Source organism: Chlorocebus sabaeus, chromosome 8 (genome assembly GCF_047675955.1).
Source record: "Chlorocebus sabaeus isolate Y175 chromosome 8, mChlSab1.0.hap1, whole genome shotgun sequence".
Lineage (NCBI taxonomy): Eukaryota > Metazoa > Chordata > Mammalia > Primates > Cercopithecidae > Chlorocebus > Chlorocebus sabaeus.
Window position 1 is genome coordinate 133931083 of NC_132911.1, and position 20086 is coordinate 133951168.

General features: G+C 39.3%; 1 protein-coding gene and 1 non-coding gene across 5 annotated transcripts in view; one reads left to right on the forward strand and one right to left on the reverse strand.

The window, feature by feature from the left end:
- The window catches only part of ASAP1 (ArfGAP with SH3 domain, ankyrin repeat and PH domain 1), a 395104-nt gene that overhangs the window by 114180 nt on the left and 260838 nt on the right, over positions 1 to 20086 (reverse strand). For all 4 annotated transcript variants that reach the window (XM_008001545.3, XM_008001541.3, XM_073018360.1 and 1 more), the window contains 3 exons: positions 10377 to 10452; positions 8926 to 9012; positions 1492 to 1592 (listed from right to left, as the gene is read on the reverse strand). In XM_008001545.3, the coding sequence (XP_007999736.1) occupies positions 1492 to 1592; positions 8926 to 9012; positions 10377 to 10452 (264 nt within the window). The remainder of the gene's footprint in view (positions 1 to 1491; positions 1593 to 8925; positions 9013 to 10376; positions 10453 to 20086) is intronic.
- On the forward strand, positions 4328 to 4483 carry LOC119624969 (small nucleolar RNA SNORA12). Its single transcript, XR_005241129.1, has one exon. It is a non-coding gene; the product is annotated as a small nucleolar RNA SNORA12 (small nucleolar RNA).

Here is a 20086-nt window from a genome sequence, read left to right on the forward strand (position 1 = left end):
ATCAGAAAACAAGGAGTTTTCTTTTAAAAAAACAATGACAACAGGCCAGACACAGTGAGTCATGCCTGTAATCTCAACACTTTGGGGGACCAAGGTGGGAGAATTTCTTGAGGCCAGGAGTTCAAGACCAGCCTGGGCAACAAAGGGGCACCCTGTCTACATTAAAAAAAAAAAAAAAAAAAAAAAAAAAAAATCAGCCAAGCATGGTGACATGTGCCTGTAGTCCCAGCTACTCAGCAGGCTGAGGTGGTATAATCACTTGTGCCCAGGAGTTGGGAGGCTGCAGTGAGCTGTGATAGTGTCACTGTACTCCAGCTTGGAAGACAGAGCCAGATCCTGTCCCCTGTCCCCTCCCTCCAAAAAGACAACTATTAAAGGGAATAATGAAGATTCTACTTATGCACTTACTGTGAAGCAGAATCACTTGTTTAAGCAACAGAAAAGAAGCCTCATGTGGCAGGATCAGGGGAGAAAATGGAACAAGATGAGGCGGGACAGGAAGGAAGGGTTGAGATGCTATATGTAAAGGGAAGCCACTGGAGTATTTTGTGCAGGCGAATGACATCATGTGCTTTATGATTTTTAAAAGACTACTCTAACTGTTGTATGAAGGTGAACTGCAGAAAAAGAAGAATGAGTGATACAAAGAGACCAGTTAGGAGGCTGCTGAATACTCCAAGAGAGATGGCAGCAGCAGCCCACCCTAGAGCAGGGGCTGTGGGGATGGTAAGAGTATATTACTTTCACAGTTAAAAACAGAATGGCTTTTGCCAGATTGGCTATAAGAGGCAAAAGAGGACTCAAGGGTGACACCCAAGGTTGGGGGGCCTGGTGGGCAATCAGGCAGAGAAAACTGTAGTGAATAAAAGCGGAGAGGGGCCAGGCATGATGGCTCATGCCTGTAATCCCAGCACTTTGGGAGGCTGAGGCAGGTGGGTCATGAGGTCAGGAGATTGAGACCATCCTGGCTAACATGGTGAAACCCTGTCTCTAGTAAAAATACAAAAAATTAGCCAGGCGTGGTGGCGGGCGCCTGTAGTCCCAGCTACGTGGGAGGCTGAGGCAGGAGAATGGTGTGAACCTGGGAGGCGAAGCTTTCAGTGAGCCGAGATTGCGCCACTGCACTCCAGCCTGGGCGACAGAGCGAGACTCCGTCTCAAAAAAAAACCAAAAAACAAAACAAAACAAAAACAGCAGAGAGGTGGGTGGGTATGAGGTCAGCACTTGCCTGCTGCATGTGCTACTCAGTAGCTGCCTTCCTATAATTGCTCGTTACAAGTCAGAAGTGCCATTTAGGGGCCACAGAGCAATTACTGTTTCTTCTAAAGAGAGTTGGTTAAATCTCAGACTTATTTGAAGAACACCAGTGTGCTAAAGGTCTGCAGCTAGTGTATTACAAAATGTTAAGTAAGTGTGTTTCCCTATATGAGAGGCTGGAAACCTTTTCTAGGTTAATCACACACTGAGACACTGGGCTGGGCTCATACATACCCATCACTTTTCTTTAGTAGGTACCCCTTCTTTTCACTGCCATATTCCTTATTGCCCTGGAGCTGATGCATGCTGTATCCTCCTTGCCGGCTCTGAGAATCCTAGGAAAGAAAAACCACAGATTAAACAAAAACTGGAGACAATTCTCACATCTCTGACTCTCTTTTGCCACTGGGCCTTTGGCAATGGTCTGGGTCTAAGGGAATTATGGAACTTTTAAGAGCTGCCAGGTCCTTGCCTTTATTTTAGAGGAGGAAACAGGGCAGCTGAACACTTGCTAGAGTCACAAAGCAAGTCCGAGGCAGAGCTGGGGTCTGGGTCTCTGATTTCTAGTTCAAAACCCAGCTCTACTCTGAACTGACTTCAAATAAGCACAATGCACTGGTAGACAGACTACCGTACGACTGAATCCAGTTTATACTAGCAGCAGAGGCAAACACAGAAGGGACTCGAAAAAGTGAAGTGCACCACAAAATAAAGTCCATGCAACCCAAATATGTTCTTCCCTTAGGCTATACCTTTCTCCCTTTACACATTCTGCCAAAATACCCCCAAATAAAAGGGGAAACTTCTAAGTGAGGCTTTAACAATTATTATGTTTCTCGTTTTGTAATTAGTGCTCTGTAAAATATACCTATAACCACATTTTAAAAATTAAGACAATTCTACAGCAGTGAAAAGTGTATGATGTCGTGGAGGGTGACAAGGGCCAAACCAACAACACAGATGCAAAACAGGTTGTTTTATTATTAGCACTTCACTGATACTTAACCATAGTTTCTAAAGACTACATGACTAGAAACAGCCATTACATTTTGAAAATGTAAGAAATAAAATCAACAACGTTGAACTGCGGAATGAGAACATGGTCTTTAGACATACAAGTAGGACAATATATTCTCATAAAAAGTATTGACTTACTCTCCTAGACTTCGATCAGGAAGGGCAAAAGCAACAGAGAAAAAAGGCAGAGCATTTGAAAATATAGTTAATTTCATTGAAAATGTTATCCATAATTTAAGCATTTTATATAATGTACACAGAAAACATCACTGTAAAGATAATACCAGAAAACACATACACCTCTAGATTCAGGATAAACTTTGGGTGATAGGACAATCAAAAGTCTGTATTTATCAGGTTTTATTTCAGGTCATACGGCGTGAGAATAGAAACATGGCTAAACAGACAAACATCAGGCACACACATATTTTACCAAGATAAAATGGATGACAAACCTCAAATGCGTATGTATAGGGAATCAATACCTCAGTGAAACCCAAAATGAATTATTCAGAAAATCTAGTAACAGCCAAAAATTGCAGCAGGACTTTTTAATTTTTTAATTTTTTCCCCAATGGAAAAGAACTTAAATATATCCAGTTCATAAACAACACCTGAAATGTGATAGTGTCGAGGTAAGCTGAACCAACCACTGGCTATTTACTGACTTGTGTACGAAATACCTTTAAGGCCAGGATGGCTTCTTTCTGACACTCAGGATCTTTTTGGACCAAGTAATGTATGTTCAGTGATGCAAAATTAACATAAGTAATAGTCAAAGGAAAATCTCTAGGACAATGTACCTTTGTAAGGCTATTCTATACATGATAGATTCTGTGTTCAAAAGCATGTCCTGAATACGTCCTAAAAGCCAGGTGTTAAGGATCCTGAGTATACAACATAAGCCCTGGCTTTGACATGGATGCTCACACTCTCACCATATCACTGTCCTGCTCTCTTGTGTAGGTTACTGGGAGCTTACTGTACACTTAACCAGGCAAGCTAGCTCACATTAAAGAGGTTACAAACTTGAGTTATTTTCTATTTGAATAATTTCTCTAATTATAACTGGCCAGATTCCCTCCATATGAAACCTTTAATTGGACAAGATTAATCATTTGGGAGAGATGGGACATGGACCTGAATCTAGGATTTTCTTGCAAAATTCTCCCTAAATATTTCCTTTTTAAAAATACATATGTATATTTTTGAGGCAGGGTCTTGCTTTGTTGCCCAGGCTGAACGCAATAGTGTGATCACAGCTCACTGCAACCTCAACCTTCCAAACTGAAATGACTCTCTCACCTCAGCCTTCTGAGTAGCTGGGACTACAGGTGTGTGCTACCTTGTCGGGCTAATTTTTGCTTTTTTGTAGGGATGGCGTTTCACTATGTTGCCCAGGCTGGTCTTGAACTCCTGGACACAAGCAATTCTCCTGCTTTGGCCTTCCAGGGTGCTGGGATTACAGGTGTGAGCACCATGCCTGACCTAAATGTTCACTTTTAATCAGGGCCTATAGTCTTGAATTCCATAGTAATGTGGTTCACTAAATCCTCCCAAAAAGATATTCTCACACTTTCTAAATGGAGGTAGGACTGAGGGACTGTACTAAATATCAGACAAGCAAGAAGAGAAGCCTTCCCCTACCAATACCTCCAGCAACAGTCCCCAGTAACAACAGTAGTAATAGGATTTTTTTTTTCTTTTTTAAGAGAGGCAGCAGTGTGTTCATAATGCTAATGAAGAAAAATGGATCGGGTTGCAGGGAACTGAGGCATGGGACAAAACAAGAGGCAGGGATTAAAGAAATCCACAGGGCTTTCTGCTTTAACCCAACAAAATCACATGAAAATTACTCAATTATGAATTTGGAGTCAGGGATATCTGCCCTATCTGTACCTCCTAGAAACATTAAAAACAAAATCTAAAATCTCCCTGTATACTGGTGTTCACTCACAACCACCTTCCTTGGAACCCTTGTTACGGAACTAGACTTCTCTCCATCTGCCCATGTAATTTCTAGGTCTGTCCGAATGCTTTAAAACTATGTATCTCTCATGGTAGTTTTCTTTTTGGCACATTTGTTAAGTTTTCAAATGGGCCTAACACTGCCACATGTATTATATTGGAGCTGGCAAAGGCCTGTGACAAAGAGATCTCTCTCAAGCCTTTCACGCCTTTCCTCCATCAGAGAATGGCTCCCACATGTGGCAGGAAACAAAAAAACAAAAACAAAAATGGATGTTTCACTACTAGGTACTCAATCATAAATAAGCAACCATGTATCTCTAATCTTAACCTTTGCTAACCTTTAAAATAAAACACTAAGTTTAAAAAATAAAAATACTTCTTTCATACAGGGATTCAGATGCTAACAACTTATAAAAACGATTATATTCTGTAAATTTACCATTAAGACATTCCTTATATATTTATTACTACTTTAAGTAAACCTTAAATTCTGAATAACAAACTCTTAGATTGAATGGGCCTTGCTTTACATCAAACTAATATGCTTTTAAAGATGAATAAAGTGGCCAAACTCCAGGCTTTGACCTCATTAAACTGAGCAGGAAGGAAGCAGTATGTTTCAGAAGTTTAGTATCAACAATCCTAAATTAACTATGAATGAGTTTCATGGTTTAATAAAGTCACACCAATTATTACTTGTGCACTTTGAGAAATGATGGCCATTCAGCTTGCTAAGCAGGGCACTCTAGACAAATGAAAAGAGGATTTTCTTTTCTGAGAAAGTAGATATTCGAGATTTATTAACATTAATAACAATTTAAAAACTGACACAAACTGAAGGAATGAAATAGGTTCTGAATCCTTTGATAGCGTAACAGAAATTAACTATGTATTCAGGAAAAAAGAAAAACTCATTTGGGCAAAAATACAAAACATAAACAATGAACTTAAAATCTTTTAAATTTCCTGTTCTCTATTAGCAGTACAGACAAATCACTTTCTTATTTGAAAACCTTATTAATGTATAAAATGTATTATTAAGAGGTAGAGTCTCAAATCTTTTAAAAGTATAAGCAATTATACACTCATTGATTTAATGGGGCTATAAATGTTTCTGGTATCCAATTTAAAACTAAACCTCTACTACAGAAGCCTAAAATTTCTAATGCAAGGTATGAATGGAGTGGGCAAAAGATTCCTTCTGTTTCATTTTTCTAAATATTTGAATAGTTTTCCGGTACCAGGCTACATGACAGATACTGTGACATGAGTAGAACAGAAACACAGAATCTGTCAAACTTGCAAACCATAATGTGATGGGGTTTTAAGAGAGTCCATAAGTGAACTCAAACAAAAAAGGTGTAATTTTTGGAGTAATTCTGTATATCCTAAATATGACTTATCACCATTTAAAATACTTTCAGGCCAGGCGCAGTAGCTCATTCCTGTAATCACAGCACTTTGGGAGGCTGAAGTGGGCAGATCACTTGAGGTCACTTGAAGAGTTAGAGACCAGCCTGGCCAACATGGTGAAAACCCATCTCTGCTAAAAATGTAAAAATTAGCCAGGCACGGTGGTGCATGCCTATAGTCCCAGCTACTTGGGAAGCTGAGGCATGAGAATCACTTGAACCTGGGAAGCAGAGGCTGCAGTGAGTGAGCTTTGCACTTCTGCACTCCAGTCTGGGTGACAGAGACTCTGTCTCAAAAAAAACCCAAAACAAAAACCTACTTTCAACTCTAAAAACAGTTATGTAGCAAATAGTTCTTTGGTAGATTAAGCTATTATAACAACTTAATATAATTTCATAGAACATTTATTTGCTAAGACAACAAAAACTTAAGAATAGAAAATAAAATGAGTTTACCAAAATTCCAGGGATCCTATTTACAACTAAAATTCTTGGAACTTCCTTTAACGGAGCCAAGTTAGAACCCGGTGGGGGTGAGTAGGCTAAATGATTTGTTGGGTGCTTTTGATTCCTCAGTTAATCTTTAAGATTACTTGACATTCTTTTCAAATAGTACCATGGTCAGAACTTCTGTGTGGATGGTCGCCTCTCACATTTAATCTCAGTCATGAAAAATCACTACCTTCTAAACATATTCTGCAATGAGTGATGATAAACAGCATGAGAAAGGAATAGGCATGTTGTGAAAGATCAATTTATTACTTGTAAAACTCTGTGGACAAGGTACTAATGAAAACTCATCATTTATTAATTTGGGGTGGGATTAAATCAAATCATGTGCATTTCATCATGTACACATTCCTTTGGCTTATATGCAACTTTGTTCTTTAGCTAGCATGAGCAGAATACTTATGTCTCCATGCAAAACAAAAACGGGCTTTTAATAGTCCTCCTCTTTATTTTTCAAGAAAGCTTCCGTATGTAGGAAAGAGGTTAATACTGTGTGACAAAACAAAGGTAGGGAGTGGTTAAGTACATACCAGTGAGTAAAACAACAATAAACAAAAAAACCCCCCAAAAACCTCACAATCTTCTCCCAAGACTGAAATCTACTACCCCGTACTCCCTTCTACCTGGGTCTTTTTAATGCTCTTACACTGAAAAATCATTCAAAGAGACCACGTTTCTCCTAAGATTTATTTGTCAGTAATAAGCACCTTCAAAGAGCATGACATATCTGTGTTTCAGTCTGAAGTCTACTGGGGGTCTAATACTTGGAAGTTCTCGTAAATCATAGAGGCCTCAAACCACAGGTGCAGTCACTGCCTGAGACTCTGAATGACATAGATGCAGAAATTGCCTTAGTGTACACAGATGTTCCTGGCCACTCTGCCTACTCCACAGGTTAGCAGATGCCTAGTGTTACAGTGCTATAGATTTCTCTCACTTGACCAATCCCCAATGCATTTACAAAAACTGAATTTGGAGAACCAGAAAAATAGAGGCTTATATTCACTCAATAAAGAAAACCTTCAGGGTTGATTTAAAAGATTAGTGTCACTAGTGCAGGGCTTCCCATGTTTTATGGGAGTTGCTTTGTTTTAGACTCATAAACCCCTTTCAGAAATTTTAGAAATTAAAATAAGTGAACTTGCTATTGTTGTGCAATAGTATTTAAAAACTAACTATAAAAATGTTATATTTCATGTTATTACTATTAAACATTGCTCTTAATTTTTGTTTGTTTGTTTGTTTGAGGCAGGGTCTTGCTCCATTGCCCAGGCTGGAGTGCAGTGACACAAATACAGCTTACTGCAGCCTCCACTTCCTGGACTCAAGGGATTCTTCCACCTCAGCTTCCCTAGTAGCTGGGACTACAGGCACATGCCACCATGCGTGGCTAATTTTTCAAAATTTTTTGTAGAGACAGGGTCTTACTTTGTTGCCTAGGCTGGTCTCAAACTCCTGGGTTCAAGTGATCCTCCCACCTTGGCCTCCAGGGTGGATTTGGATTACAGGAGTGAGCCACTGCTCTTAAATTTAACCCGTAATAATTTCATAACAAAAACAGGCATGTTTTTAATTTCTCCCAGAAAACAAATGGTGCTTACTATTTAATTTGTCCTTATCATGAAGTCTATGTCCCTTAGTGCAATACCCAAGGTCCTCCATAGTCAGGTCTGAGTTTTTACCTCAGAAACTGTATTTCTGACTCCTCCACCCACCCTGCCCCAAAATGTCTGCAGCTCCTTGAATATGCTGGTGAGTTTTCCATCTCTGGGTCTTTTAGGTTTCTGTCTTTGGCTGCAGTCACCTTCCAATGTATCTCTAATAGCATCAACACCACTTTAGGCATGATGGATTGTTCATACAGCTGACTAGATAATGAGCTCCTGGATGGAAGGGACTAAAGCTTGGTACCTAGAACTGTGCCTGGAACACAGTAGGTGTTAGGGAAATGTTTGAACAAATGACATTTATAATTAAGGATCTGTACTGCAATCATCCAGCCTCTACCATGCATTCTATGCTCTTTCAATATCCAAGGACCATCTCACCTCAAATTTCCTAATTGAGGGGCAAAGCTTCTATAGGATTCTGCATCAAAATATTTCCCTGGCAAATGAGGCATGTCTGTTTTGGCTGCCCAGAAAGACAGAAGGGGTCTAAAGAGGACAGTTGTAGAATGTACTAACTATGTTTCGGCATACACTCCCAAAGTGCATGTCTTCAAAACTAGGATTGAAAATCTATAGTCATGGGGCTGGACACAGTGGTTCATGTCTGTAATCCCAGAATTTTGGGAGGCTGAGGTGAGAGAATTGCTTGAGTACAGCAGTTCAAGACCAGCCAAGGTAACATGGTCAAACTCCATCTCTACAAAAAATACAAAAATTATCCGGGTGTGGTGGCATGTGCCTGTAGTCCCAGCTACCCGGGAGGCTGAGGTAGAAGGAATGCTTGAGGTCGAGGCTTCAGTGAGCCATAATTGTGCCCCCCGCACTCTAGCCTGGATGACAGTATGAGATTCTGTCTCAGAAAAGTAAAGAAAAAAGAAAAAAAAAAATCCAGAGCCATGGAATTGGACACCCAGAACACCTTTCCTACAAGGAAGGAAAAGGAACTAAAACAGAGTTTCTACATGGGGCTTACATACTTGTATATTATATATCACTGTGCCTGTCTTGCAGATCAGGAAACACAAAGGGTATTACAAGCAGCCTTATCTTACACTGTTAGCCCTGTTGTAAACATGCAAACCACTTACTTCTTTCTGATCAAGTTGAAGAGAGGATTTTATTAAGTCTCGGAGTGCAGTTAGCTGTTTCTTTTCTTCATCCTGGGTCTGTTTTATCTACGAAAAAAAATTACTTCTATTACTTACCATTTACACTTTTATAGGCAGAGTTTAATTTATACAAAAATACCACTCATCAAACAATTCTATTATATAGTTGGTTTTCTTACTAAAAGTCCTTTACACTGTCTCATTTTTAATATGAGATTTCTCATTTTATAAAAGTACCAGTGGGTTCTGAAATTAGTGAATAATGTAACATGCATTCTTATTAAATAATGTATCTAAGCTAGACAGTTAACTCTGAAGTACTATTCTAAACAGCTTAAGAAATATCATTGAGATTATTTGCTTCTGGTTTTTCAAAGGGGGGTAATGAAAATACCATGATGTGATTAAATGGTCCAGGAGAGAATCCTAAGAATGAGCAGAAGTCTAATGGGCCAATGCATACATCAAAGTTTACACAGCATGAAATGGGCACAAGGGATCAGTGCTGCTTTTTTTAACCACTTGGGACTTAACCGTAACCTGAACCATGTTAACTACTAAAAGAAAATTAGAAAAAAATACAGAGCTATGCATTTTTAAAGTTATATAAAAGGCATTATTTGTAATTCTAAAACTTTATTTGAGGATATTTACTCATACTTATAATATATATGCTTTTATTTACCACCAAATGATTTTTGGGCAACAACTTTACCATTTCTAATATATACATTTAGACCTAGATACTAAAAAAAGAGAGATAATATAAAATATGCAAAAACAAACAAACAAAAACCCTTATAAATGAAAGGCGTGGTGGCTCACGCTTGTAATTCCAGCACTTTGGGACCCCAAGGCAGGTGGATCACTTGAGTTCAGGAGTTCAAGACCAGTCTGGGCAACAGAGTGAAACCCCATCTCTACAAAAGGCCGAGGCATGAGAATCGCTTGAGCCCAGAGGGCAGAGGAGATTGCAGTGAGCCAAGATCGCGCACTGTACTCCAGCCTGGGTGACAGAGTGAGACTCTGTCTGAAAAAACAAACAAACAAAAAAACAAAAACCCAAAAAACCCTATAAACCTGTCTATTCAGAGCCAATTTTTATCCTTCCACAATCATACATTCTTTCTGCAACTGCTGACCAAGGAACACTCAAATGTGATGCTAACTGAATCGTAAATGGAGAGCCATCTGGAATTGATGGCTACATACTCCCCTCCCTGATCCTCTTATGGCCCCAGAAGGACTCTGGAGTGTCTGACCATTGATGACTTTTCTGACTTAAACTGAAGGGTTATCTGCCCTAGGGTCTGTACAGACACATCATTTAATCTTTTCTGCTTTTAACACCTTTCTAATAGAGATTCCAAATTTACTGATACTTATCCATGAAAGCAAGTTAAATTGCATGTATTTTATAAAGAACTTACATTATATAAATCAGCAGCCAGTTTTTCAATGTACTGTTTCAACTTATCAGCTGTTTTCAAGCCATCTTGAAAGAAACTACAATTAAAAAAATCAGAGATTTACCACCAGTATATAAAAAAAGAATATTTGTTTCCTTATGTGGAAATAAAACAAGGAACTATAATAACCTACAAAATCTTAAAATACACATATCTATATACACATACACATTCTCTATGGATTTATCTATACAAGACAGTTATAAAACTAATTATGGCATTTTATAAAGATGTACCAACAAACAAATTATGGCTACCAGTTGACATTCGATAGAAGATATCACAAGGACACTGGAAATTACAGTTGCAGTCCCAAAACAGTGATTTCCTAATGTGTGTATGCATCTATACGTAGAACAGTTCCTCCCAGTTAAACCATATTTGAATTCGAAGGAGAGAGAAAGACACATTAACCAGTGGAATATCATGAGGTTGATCTGGACACTCTAAAGAGAAATATTATGGAACTACAGATAAAGGAAGGAGAAAAGTCAAAATTCATTCAGTTCCTCAAAGATCGCTGTGTTCCAACATATATTTGAAACATAAGATTTCAAAGCAATAATACCAACGGGTTTGGAAAGCTTTATCCTACAACACATGGTTGTATGATTTCACCTGAAAAATAACAAGAATTAATACCTGTGGAGCATTCAACACATACCCAGCACTGCACTAAACACTTTACACAAGTGATTTCATGTACACAACCCTAACGAATTAAAGCACTTCAATCTCATCTTCATTTGTAAAACTGAGGTACAGAGTATGTATAAAACTTGTTCAAGCTGTAGCTAGTAAACAGCAGAGCTGATGGAATTCAGATCCAGGTCTGCCAGATTCTGATCCAAGCTCTTTACCAGTAAGTGAAGATTTCTTGTCTCAGGTGGTACACTTCTACTCAGGAACCCAGTCTCTGGCATCAGTTTAGAGAAATACACAATATACCTCAGGAAATGTGTTTAGAATTTTATCTGCCCTATTGGAAGCTTCTCTAACCATGCCCCCTCAGCAGATTATTTCTCAAAACACTATCTGTTTTGCTGTCTTCCTGCAAACAATGAGGACCCTGAGCACGAGGACTGTCTCATCTCCCTATCACAGTGGGCCCAGTTGAAGCAACATCGAGACATTTTAAGGCATATCTTTTTTTTTTTGAGATGGAGGCTCACTTTGTTGCCCAGGCTGGAGTACAGTGGTGTTATCTCAGTTCACTGAAACCTCTGCCTTCCGGGTAGGTGGGACTACAGGTACCCGCCACCACACCAGGCTAATTTTTGTATTTTCAGTAAAGACGGGGTTTCACCAAGTTGAGCGGGCTGGTCTTGAACTCCTGACCTCAAGTGATCTCCTCACCTCGGCCTCCCAAAATGCTGGGATTACAGGTATGAGTCACTGCGCCCAGCTTGAGGCGTATCTTAAAAGCCATATTTTTAAGCTTAATATGTATATTCAGTGGCAATAATAGAGACTATTAGAAGTGGCCTGCAGAGTGATTACTGAAATCCTACAAGTTACAACATTTTTTAAGGCGACATCTTTGGCACAAAAACCTTATTGAAATAAGGAAGAAAAATACTACCTTTAGAAAGTTTTTCAGCAACAGTGATGAGAGGAAAAATGGGCCTTTTGGTTAACCATTTAACTGAAAAACACATGAACACATATAAATCCTCATCTCTCTCTCTCTCTCTCTCTCTCGGTAGGGTCTCACTCTGTCACCCACACTGGAGTGCAGCGGTTCACTGATGCCTTGACTTCCTGGGCTCAAGTGATCCTCCCATCTCAGCCTCCTGAGTAGTTGGGACTATAGGTGCACCCCACCATGCCTGGCTAATTATTATTTTTGTAAAGATGAGGTTTTGCCACATTGCTTGGGCTGGTCTCGAACTCCTGGACTCAAGTAATCTGCCCTCCTTGGTCTCCCGGAGTGCGGAGATTAAAGGTGTGAGCCACCTTTAAAATCTGGCCTAAAACCCTTACTTTCTAGCATTTGAGTTTTCGGTACTGCCTATAGCGATGCAAGTTAAACTTCTGAGTATAGAATTTTAAGTTTATGTTCTGATCCTTGAATACTTCTCAGTTTTATTTCCTACCATTTTCCCTTAAAAACTCCAAGGTCTAACCATGCTACATTATTTCTAGTTGCTTGTTCTTTTTCTATCCATCCTTCCCCACTTCAGCCTTTGCATACGCTATTCCTCTGCCTGGAATGCTCTTCCCCTCTATACCTGTGTAGTAGTACATTCTCATGTTGCTATGAAGAAATACCCAAGACTGGGTAATTTATAAAGAAAAGAGGCTTAATTGACTCACAGTTCCACATGGCTAGGGAGGCCTCAGGAAACTTGCAACGATGGCAGAAGGCACCTCTTCACAGGGCGGCAGGAGAGAGAATAATGCCAGCAGGAGAAATGCCAGACACTTAAAAAGCCATCAGATCCTGTGAGACTCACTCATTATCAAGAGAACAGCATGGGGAAACTGCCCCCATGACTCAATTAACTCCACCTGGTCCCCTTGACATGTGGGGATTACGGAGATTACAATTCAAGGTGAGATTCGGATGGGGGACATGGATTCAAACCGTATCAGCCTGCCTGCTAAACTCTCTTTTACCAAGACTCAACTCGGCTGCTACCCCATAAGCAGTATTCTCTAGACCTGATAGTCAAAGCAGTGGCTTTGCTGAGCACGTGTGCCCAGGCCTAAGTGCCAGACCTAGAGAGGTTAGCAATGTTCTGCACAGAGCAGGCCAGGCCATCCATAAGTGTTAACCTGTAACCAGCATCTTCTACATCAAGGAAGGGATATATGCCCACGAGTTAAAAGTATGGGTACAAAGTTAATCACAGCAAAATCAGTTTCAGTCTCTGATACTGCACTTAAGTAATTTCTGGAGAAAAGTCTTGAAGGTAGAGCACTTAAATTTAAGATGGATGTTGTCAGGACTTCTTTACAACAGTAAAAGCAATGGCTTTGGGGTCAGATGATTACGACCAAGAATCTGTGTTCTGGTAAGTCATTTAACTTCTCTTGGCCTCAGTTTGCTCATGTGTAAATGGGCAAATAATACAGATAGGACATGTGAAACCACCCAGCAAAGGGTGGAGCAGTTAGCATGTGTTCAGGAAATCATTCTCTTCCCTGGAGCTGCATAACTTTATCATATAAGGAACTGTTTCCTTTGCAGAGGGATACAGATTCTTTGTAGATATTTTTGAAAAGGTATTTCATTTTCACTTTCAACATAAAGGGAATTTAATCATTATGCTTAAAAAAATGTGAGTTTCGCTTGGGTGACAGGTACACCAAAATCCCAGAAATCACCACTAAAGAACTTAACCGTGTAACCAAAAGCCTCCTGTACTTCAGAAACGATTGAAACAAACATTTTTTTTAAAAATAAGAGAACACTAATTAAATCTCGTCTTAAAGTGAGTTTCAATGAGAATGCTCTAGATCTGTGTTTTCCTATATGGTAGCCACTAGTCTCATGTGGTTATTAAAAATGAAATGAAAAATTCTGTTTCTGAGGTCTCACAAGCCATATTTCAAGCGCTTAGTAGCCACGTGTGGCCAATGGGTACCATATAGATGGTAAAGAATATGAACATTCTCAACATAGCAGAAAGTTCTACTGGACAACACCACTCTAGATAAAGAATAAGCAAATATTTGAACAGCACAAAATAAATACTGAAGAACTCATTATAAATTTTAGGGAGAAAGATGGAACTGTTTTAGTTTGAAATGGCATTGATAAAAATGAAAATTCCTGCCAACTACAAGGCTGAAGACTCCAAACAAATTTACTTTCCTTCTGCTTCAATTATTCAGACTGTTACATACCAGAGACAAAGAAAAATCAATGTAATAATTGCTTTAATCTGTAGCATAATCCCATTTTTATAAACAAAACAAACCAGATACGTGAATCTAGCAATCATCTAAGTGAGGAGATTACAGGATTTTTAAAATTCTTCCTTAACTTCAGTTTCTAATTTTTTTCTTAAGGATATCATGTATTACTCAGGTAAAACAAAATTAAAGAATCTACATTTTGTCTGGGATGAACAATTCGGAGGCGAGCCCCTTGCAGAAAGTCATTTTAGGGAGGGCCAAGTTCTAGTTTTGGTAAGAAATAGGAGCAGGAAAGGAGGACGAGTTGTAGGAGAAGAATAAAATAACCATGGCAGTCATTAGCAATGTGTTAGTGACACCATAAAAAGCAAAGGGTGACCTGCTGTCATCTGCACTGTCCCTCTGAGCTTCATTCTCTTCTCCTTGAGGGTCATAGTTCCAGCTGTGGACAGGGTAGACAGAGAGCCACCACGACCTGCCAAAACATTTCACAGAGGGCAGTGGCTTCTCTGTTCCTCCTTTCTCTCTTCTGTTTTAGCTGGTCCTAGTTTAGTGGACATGCAAGGGCTACTGCACACGTGGTTCATGCCTGTAATACCAGCACTTTGGGAGGCTGAGGCAAGACTGCTTGAGCCCAGGAGTTTGAGACCAGCCTGGGCAACATGGTGAAGCCCTGTCTCTACAAAAAATACAAAAATTAGCTGGGCGTGGTGGTACATGCCAATAGTCCCAGCTACTTGGGAGACTGAGGTGGGTGGATCACTTGAACCCAGGAGGTTGAGGCTGCAGTGAGCTATGATTGTACCACTGCACTCCAGCCTGGGTGACAGAGTGAAACTCTGACTCAAAAAGAAAAAAAAAAAAAAAAATGGGCCAGGGGTGGTGGCTTATGCCTGTAATCCTAACACTTTGGGAGGTGGAAGTGGGCGGACTGCCTGAGCTCAGGAGTTCGAGACCAGCCTGGGCAACACGGTAAAACTCTGTCTCTACTAAAAATAAAAAATAAAAAAATAAAAAATTAGCTGGAAGTGGCTGCGTGCACCTGTAGTCCTAGTTACTTGGGAGGCTGAGGCAGGAGGACTACTTGAACCCAGGAGGCGGAGGTTGCAGTGAGCAGAGATACTGCCACTGTACTGCCACCTGGGTGGCAGAGTGGCAAGACTTCTGTCTCCAAAAAAAAAAAGCGTAGGAGTCAAAACCGTATCATATTTTATATTTTGGTTCTAAACTTTACTATCTACACACGGTAACCCTGGGCAGTTATTCACCCTGTCTGAATAACAGCATGCTCATCTTCAAAGTGGACATTTTCTAGTTTCAAGAAGCATCAGATGAGCTACTACAGATAAAAGTGTTGTTAGCTGGAAAGTGAAGCACATGTGTGAGTTCTGATTACCTATCACTACACTTAACACATAAATCTTCCAAACAGAAGGGAAAATTACCTCAAGGATGTCTCATTTATCTCTTAGCCACTTTCTCTACAAATTACCGTAACATAACAAGATCTTCGAAAATAAACAACAGTAACAGTACTGGCAGCTAACATGTAAATGAGTATTTACTCTGTACCAGTCACCTCACTATAATACACAATTCATGGAATATCTTTTTAGTCTCATTACAGAACCAACCATGCAACTAGCTTCAGAACTTTCGGCCCCCACCCCTCCTCCCACCTCTGGGGAGGGCAGAGGTGCTGGAGATTGGGCCAACCAACAGACAATGATTTAATCATCATGCCTATGTAATAAAACCTCTATAAAATCCTCTAAACGAAGGGGTTTAGAGAGCTGCTGGGTTAGTGAACATATGCCATCTTTTGTGTCTGGCTTCTTTCACTTAGCATTAATGTTTTAAATGTTCACCCATATGTAACATGTATCAATACTTCATTCACATTCAGCATTGTGGCTGAACAATGTTCCATTTTGATATACGACATTTTGCTTAACCTTTTATCAGCTGATGGATATTTGGGTGTTTCTGTGTTTTGTCTATTGTAAATAATGTTCTTATAAATATTCATGTATACATTTTTATTTAAATAACTCTATGTTTAACTTTCTGAGAAATTTCGAATCTGTTTTCCAAAGAAGTTCACCATTTACATTCCTATTGGCAATGCATAGGTTGCAATCTTCCCACATCCACACCAAGATTTTTGTTTAAATTACAACAATCCCAGTGGGTGTGAAGTGCTATTTCATTGAGGTTTTGATTTGTAATTATCGTTGACTAATGATGTTGAGCACCTTTTCACGTGTTTTTCTGGCCATTTGTGAGTGTGTGTGTGTGTGTGTATAATTTTTTTAATATACAGAGTCTTGCTTTGTTGCCTAGGCTGGAGTGCAGTGGTGTCATTATGGCTCACTGTAGCCTTGATCTCCTGGGCTCAAGCGATCCTCCCAGCTTGGCCTCCCAAGTAGCTGGGAATATAGGCGTGCGCTACCACACCTGGGTTATTTTTTATTTGTTTTTGTAGACAGGGTCTCCCTGTGTTGCCCAGGCTGGTCTTGAACTCCTGGGCTCAAGTGATCCTCCTGCCTTGGCCTCCTAAAGTGCTAGGATTACAGGTGTGAGCCAGCACACCTGGACTATTGTTGAGTTCTTTACATATTCTGGATATCAGACTCTTATCAGAAAAATGTTCTGTAAATACTCTCTCCTATTCTGTGGGTTGTCTTTTACTTTCTTGATAATATACTTCCATGAACAAGTTTTTAAAGTCCAATTTATATTTTTCTTTGGTTTCCTGTGCTTACTTTGTCTCCTTTGACACCTTTACTAAGCATTTATTAAATGAATTAACGTGACTTTTAGCAATATACTGATCCTTTCTGAGCTACAATTTCTTGAGGGTTGGATATATTAAATGAGAAAACACATGTAAAGAACTTAGAGGCAGGGCCTATATAATTTGTCCTAGAAAATAAGCTCTCGGTAAATGTTAGCTGTTATTCTTATTACCTGTAAAATGACAGATAATAAAGCAATGTTTATAAATGCTGTTAACTCTGCAGGTCATAATGACACTTGTGAAGAGGTAAAAGGAGCAGGTGAACTGGAGGATATGTCTGTTTGGAAAGCAGCATGTTACCGACAATGTTCATGTCTGAAATTGAGCAGTAATTAGTGTAAGTGAGCTGAAATGGGTTGGAAACAGTTAAAAGCCCTTCTTTTCTGCTCCTTTTATTTACTTCTCCATTTTTGTAGCTTCATCCACACTGAAGTGTCGTGACTATTATTACCTGGGCAAATTCACTGTTGAGTACCAGCTGACTTTGTACTGAAAATCACTTTGGGAACTGAAGTAAGTACAGAGAAGAATAAATCTTCAAAACAAAACAAAACAAAACAAAAAAACACCTAAGTAGAGAATGCTTAACAGGTCCATACAATATACCTATTAAGAGTTTTGAGGAACTGACTGAAGTAGAAAAGAATAAAGGAAACTACTCTGGCTTCTTGCTGTGATAAGAGTTCTTGGGTTCCAACCATGGAGTAACTTTTAGTTGAATCACCTTAAAACATGGTTCTACTACTTGATGTCTTAGAACATCTCTCTCCCTACAAGGTTTTTACTGTTTAGGGTTTTCTTCTGATGATCTCTCTCTGACCTAGGGGACATTCTTCTACCAGATTGCAATCTGGTAACAAAATCCTAGCTATCCTCCAAGTTCAATGACAAGTCCCACCACTTCCTTCAAGGTGCTAGTACCTTCTCCTCAGTCCTCCTGGTCAGGTGTCTCTCTTCTGTTTTTTCTTTAATTTTGAGACGCAGTTTCGCTCCTGTTGCCCAGGCTGGAGTGCAATGGCGCAATCTCGGCTCACTGCAATCTCCACCTCCTGGATTCAAGCGATTTTCCTGCCTCAGCCTCCCAAGTAGCTGGGATTATAGGCATGCACAACCACACCAGGCTAATTTTGTACTTTTAGTAGAAACAGGGTTTTGCCATGTTGGTCAGGCTGGTGTCGAACTCCTGTAATCTAATAATCCACCTGCCTCAGCCTCCCAAAGTGTCGGGATTACAGGTGTGAGCCACCACACCTCTCTTCCTCTTGATGCCCCATGGTACCTGTCACTGTCCAGCCCCATGATGATTAATAATGGATCTGACTTACTTCCTGCACCTGGACAATTAACTCCTGAGGGGAAAAGCCTTGCTTTATCTCTATCCCAGAACTGGGCACAGTACCTGAACTTTGGTAAAAGACTAATAACTATTTGTGGAAAGGGAAAAAGCAAAGAATAAGAGAATAAAGCGGGGACACAATAGCTATACAAGTTAGAATCACCATTACTAGTGAAGACTAATATATGTATAATTTACAAAGCATCTTCTATTTTGAAAAACTCTTGTTTGTGTAGGCCAAACTCTTCTTTATAAACTTAGAGAATTTAACGTGAAAATAGATATCTAAAGTCAGGTGAAATCAGTTTTGCTGCCGAAGTACTGCAGAATTCAGGAGACTGAGAGATTCACTAATTTCTTTAAAACTTTCAAAGGAATTAAACGTTTCCAGGAAAACTAAATATGATGAAAGATAAAAAATTCCACCCAATACTAAAATCAGGGACCATTACAACACAGGCCAAAATTTCATAACTGCCCAACCACACTACAAAGCCAAAAGTAAGTTAGTTATTCCAGGTCTTCAGTAAACAAACTTAATCTTAAGAAGGTGAAAACTGTTTCTACTTCAATATATTATTTTTATTTTTGAAAGACATTTATGTAAGGTAGAATGTACTTTGAAAAAAAAGTTATCATCAAATTTATGTAAACAACAATTTGATCATCAAAAAGGTTTTCCTCAAGAGAAATATCCTAGACAATAAAATATATAAATAAATAATTTTAAATGCCACTTAGAATCATCACAGCTGTCAATACACACAAGGCTGCAGGCACTGGGCTAAGCACTCCATATACATTCTCTTTTTTACTTTTTATAGCCCTTACGAAAACCCTAAGGTGGTTGCTACAGAACCGTAACCCAACTTGACAAGTGAGTATACTGAGGTTTAGTGAAGTACCTGATTAAGAATACAGTTACCTAGCTGCAGAGCCAAAATGTGGACTCATCCAATTTGTCTAACCCAAGCTTTGTGCTTTTGTCATAATATTAATGCTGACCTCCTTAAATGTTTTAGATGAATACAGATATCTCTCTAAATATAACTATTGAAAAGACTAAGAAAGATCAAAGGAAATTAAGAATTTAACTTTTTTGAGAGTATTTTATCTAGTCCAAACGACCTTTACATTATTATGCTTATGGGAGCTGTCCATTCCACTTCTGGAAGGTCCTTGCATTATTTTCTGTATAACTTTCATCAACGAATACAGACTTTACTTTTCTGGTAGAGTCTGTGTGTGTAACCGGCACATTTTCACACACAGACTCTACCAGAAAACCCATGAAAGTTAACCCAATAAGTAAACAAGCAAATGTGGCACCACAGAATCACAAACACAATAAAAAGATAGCCCTGCAATATAGGCAAACAAAAATGGTGCCAGTGTAGAACAACGGGTATCTTTCAAAATATAACACCAATTAATAGGAATCTATGTATAAATGCAAAGTATTCTTAATGCCCAAACTATTTAAATTCATTTAATTTAGATGAAACAAAACAAAACCAAAGACCCCAGGTGGAAATACATGGTGCAAATGGTGCAATAATAGGCCAAAGTGGGCGGATCACGAGGTCAGGAGATCATGGCCATTCTGGCCAACATGGTGAGACTCCATCTTTACTAACAACACACACAAAAAATTAGCTAGGTGTGGTGGCA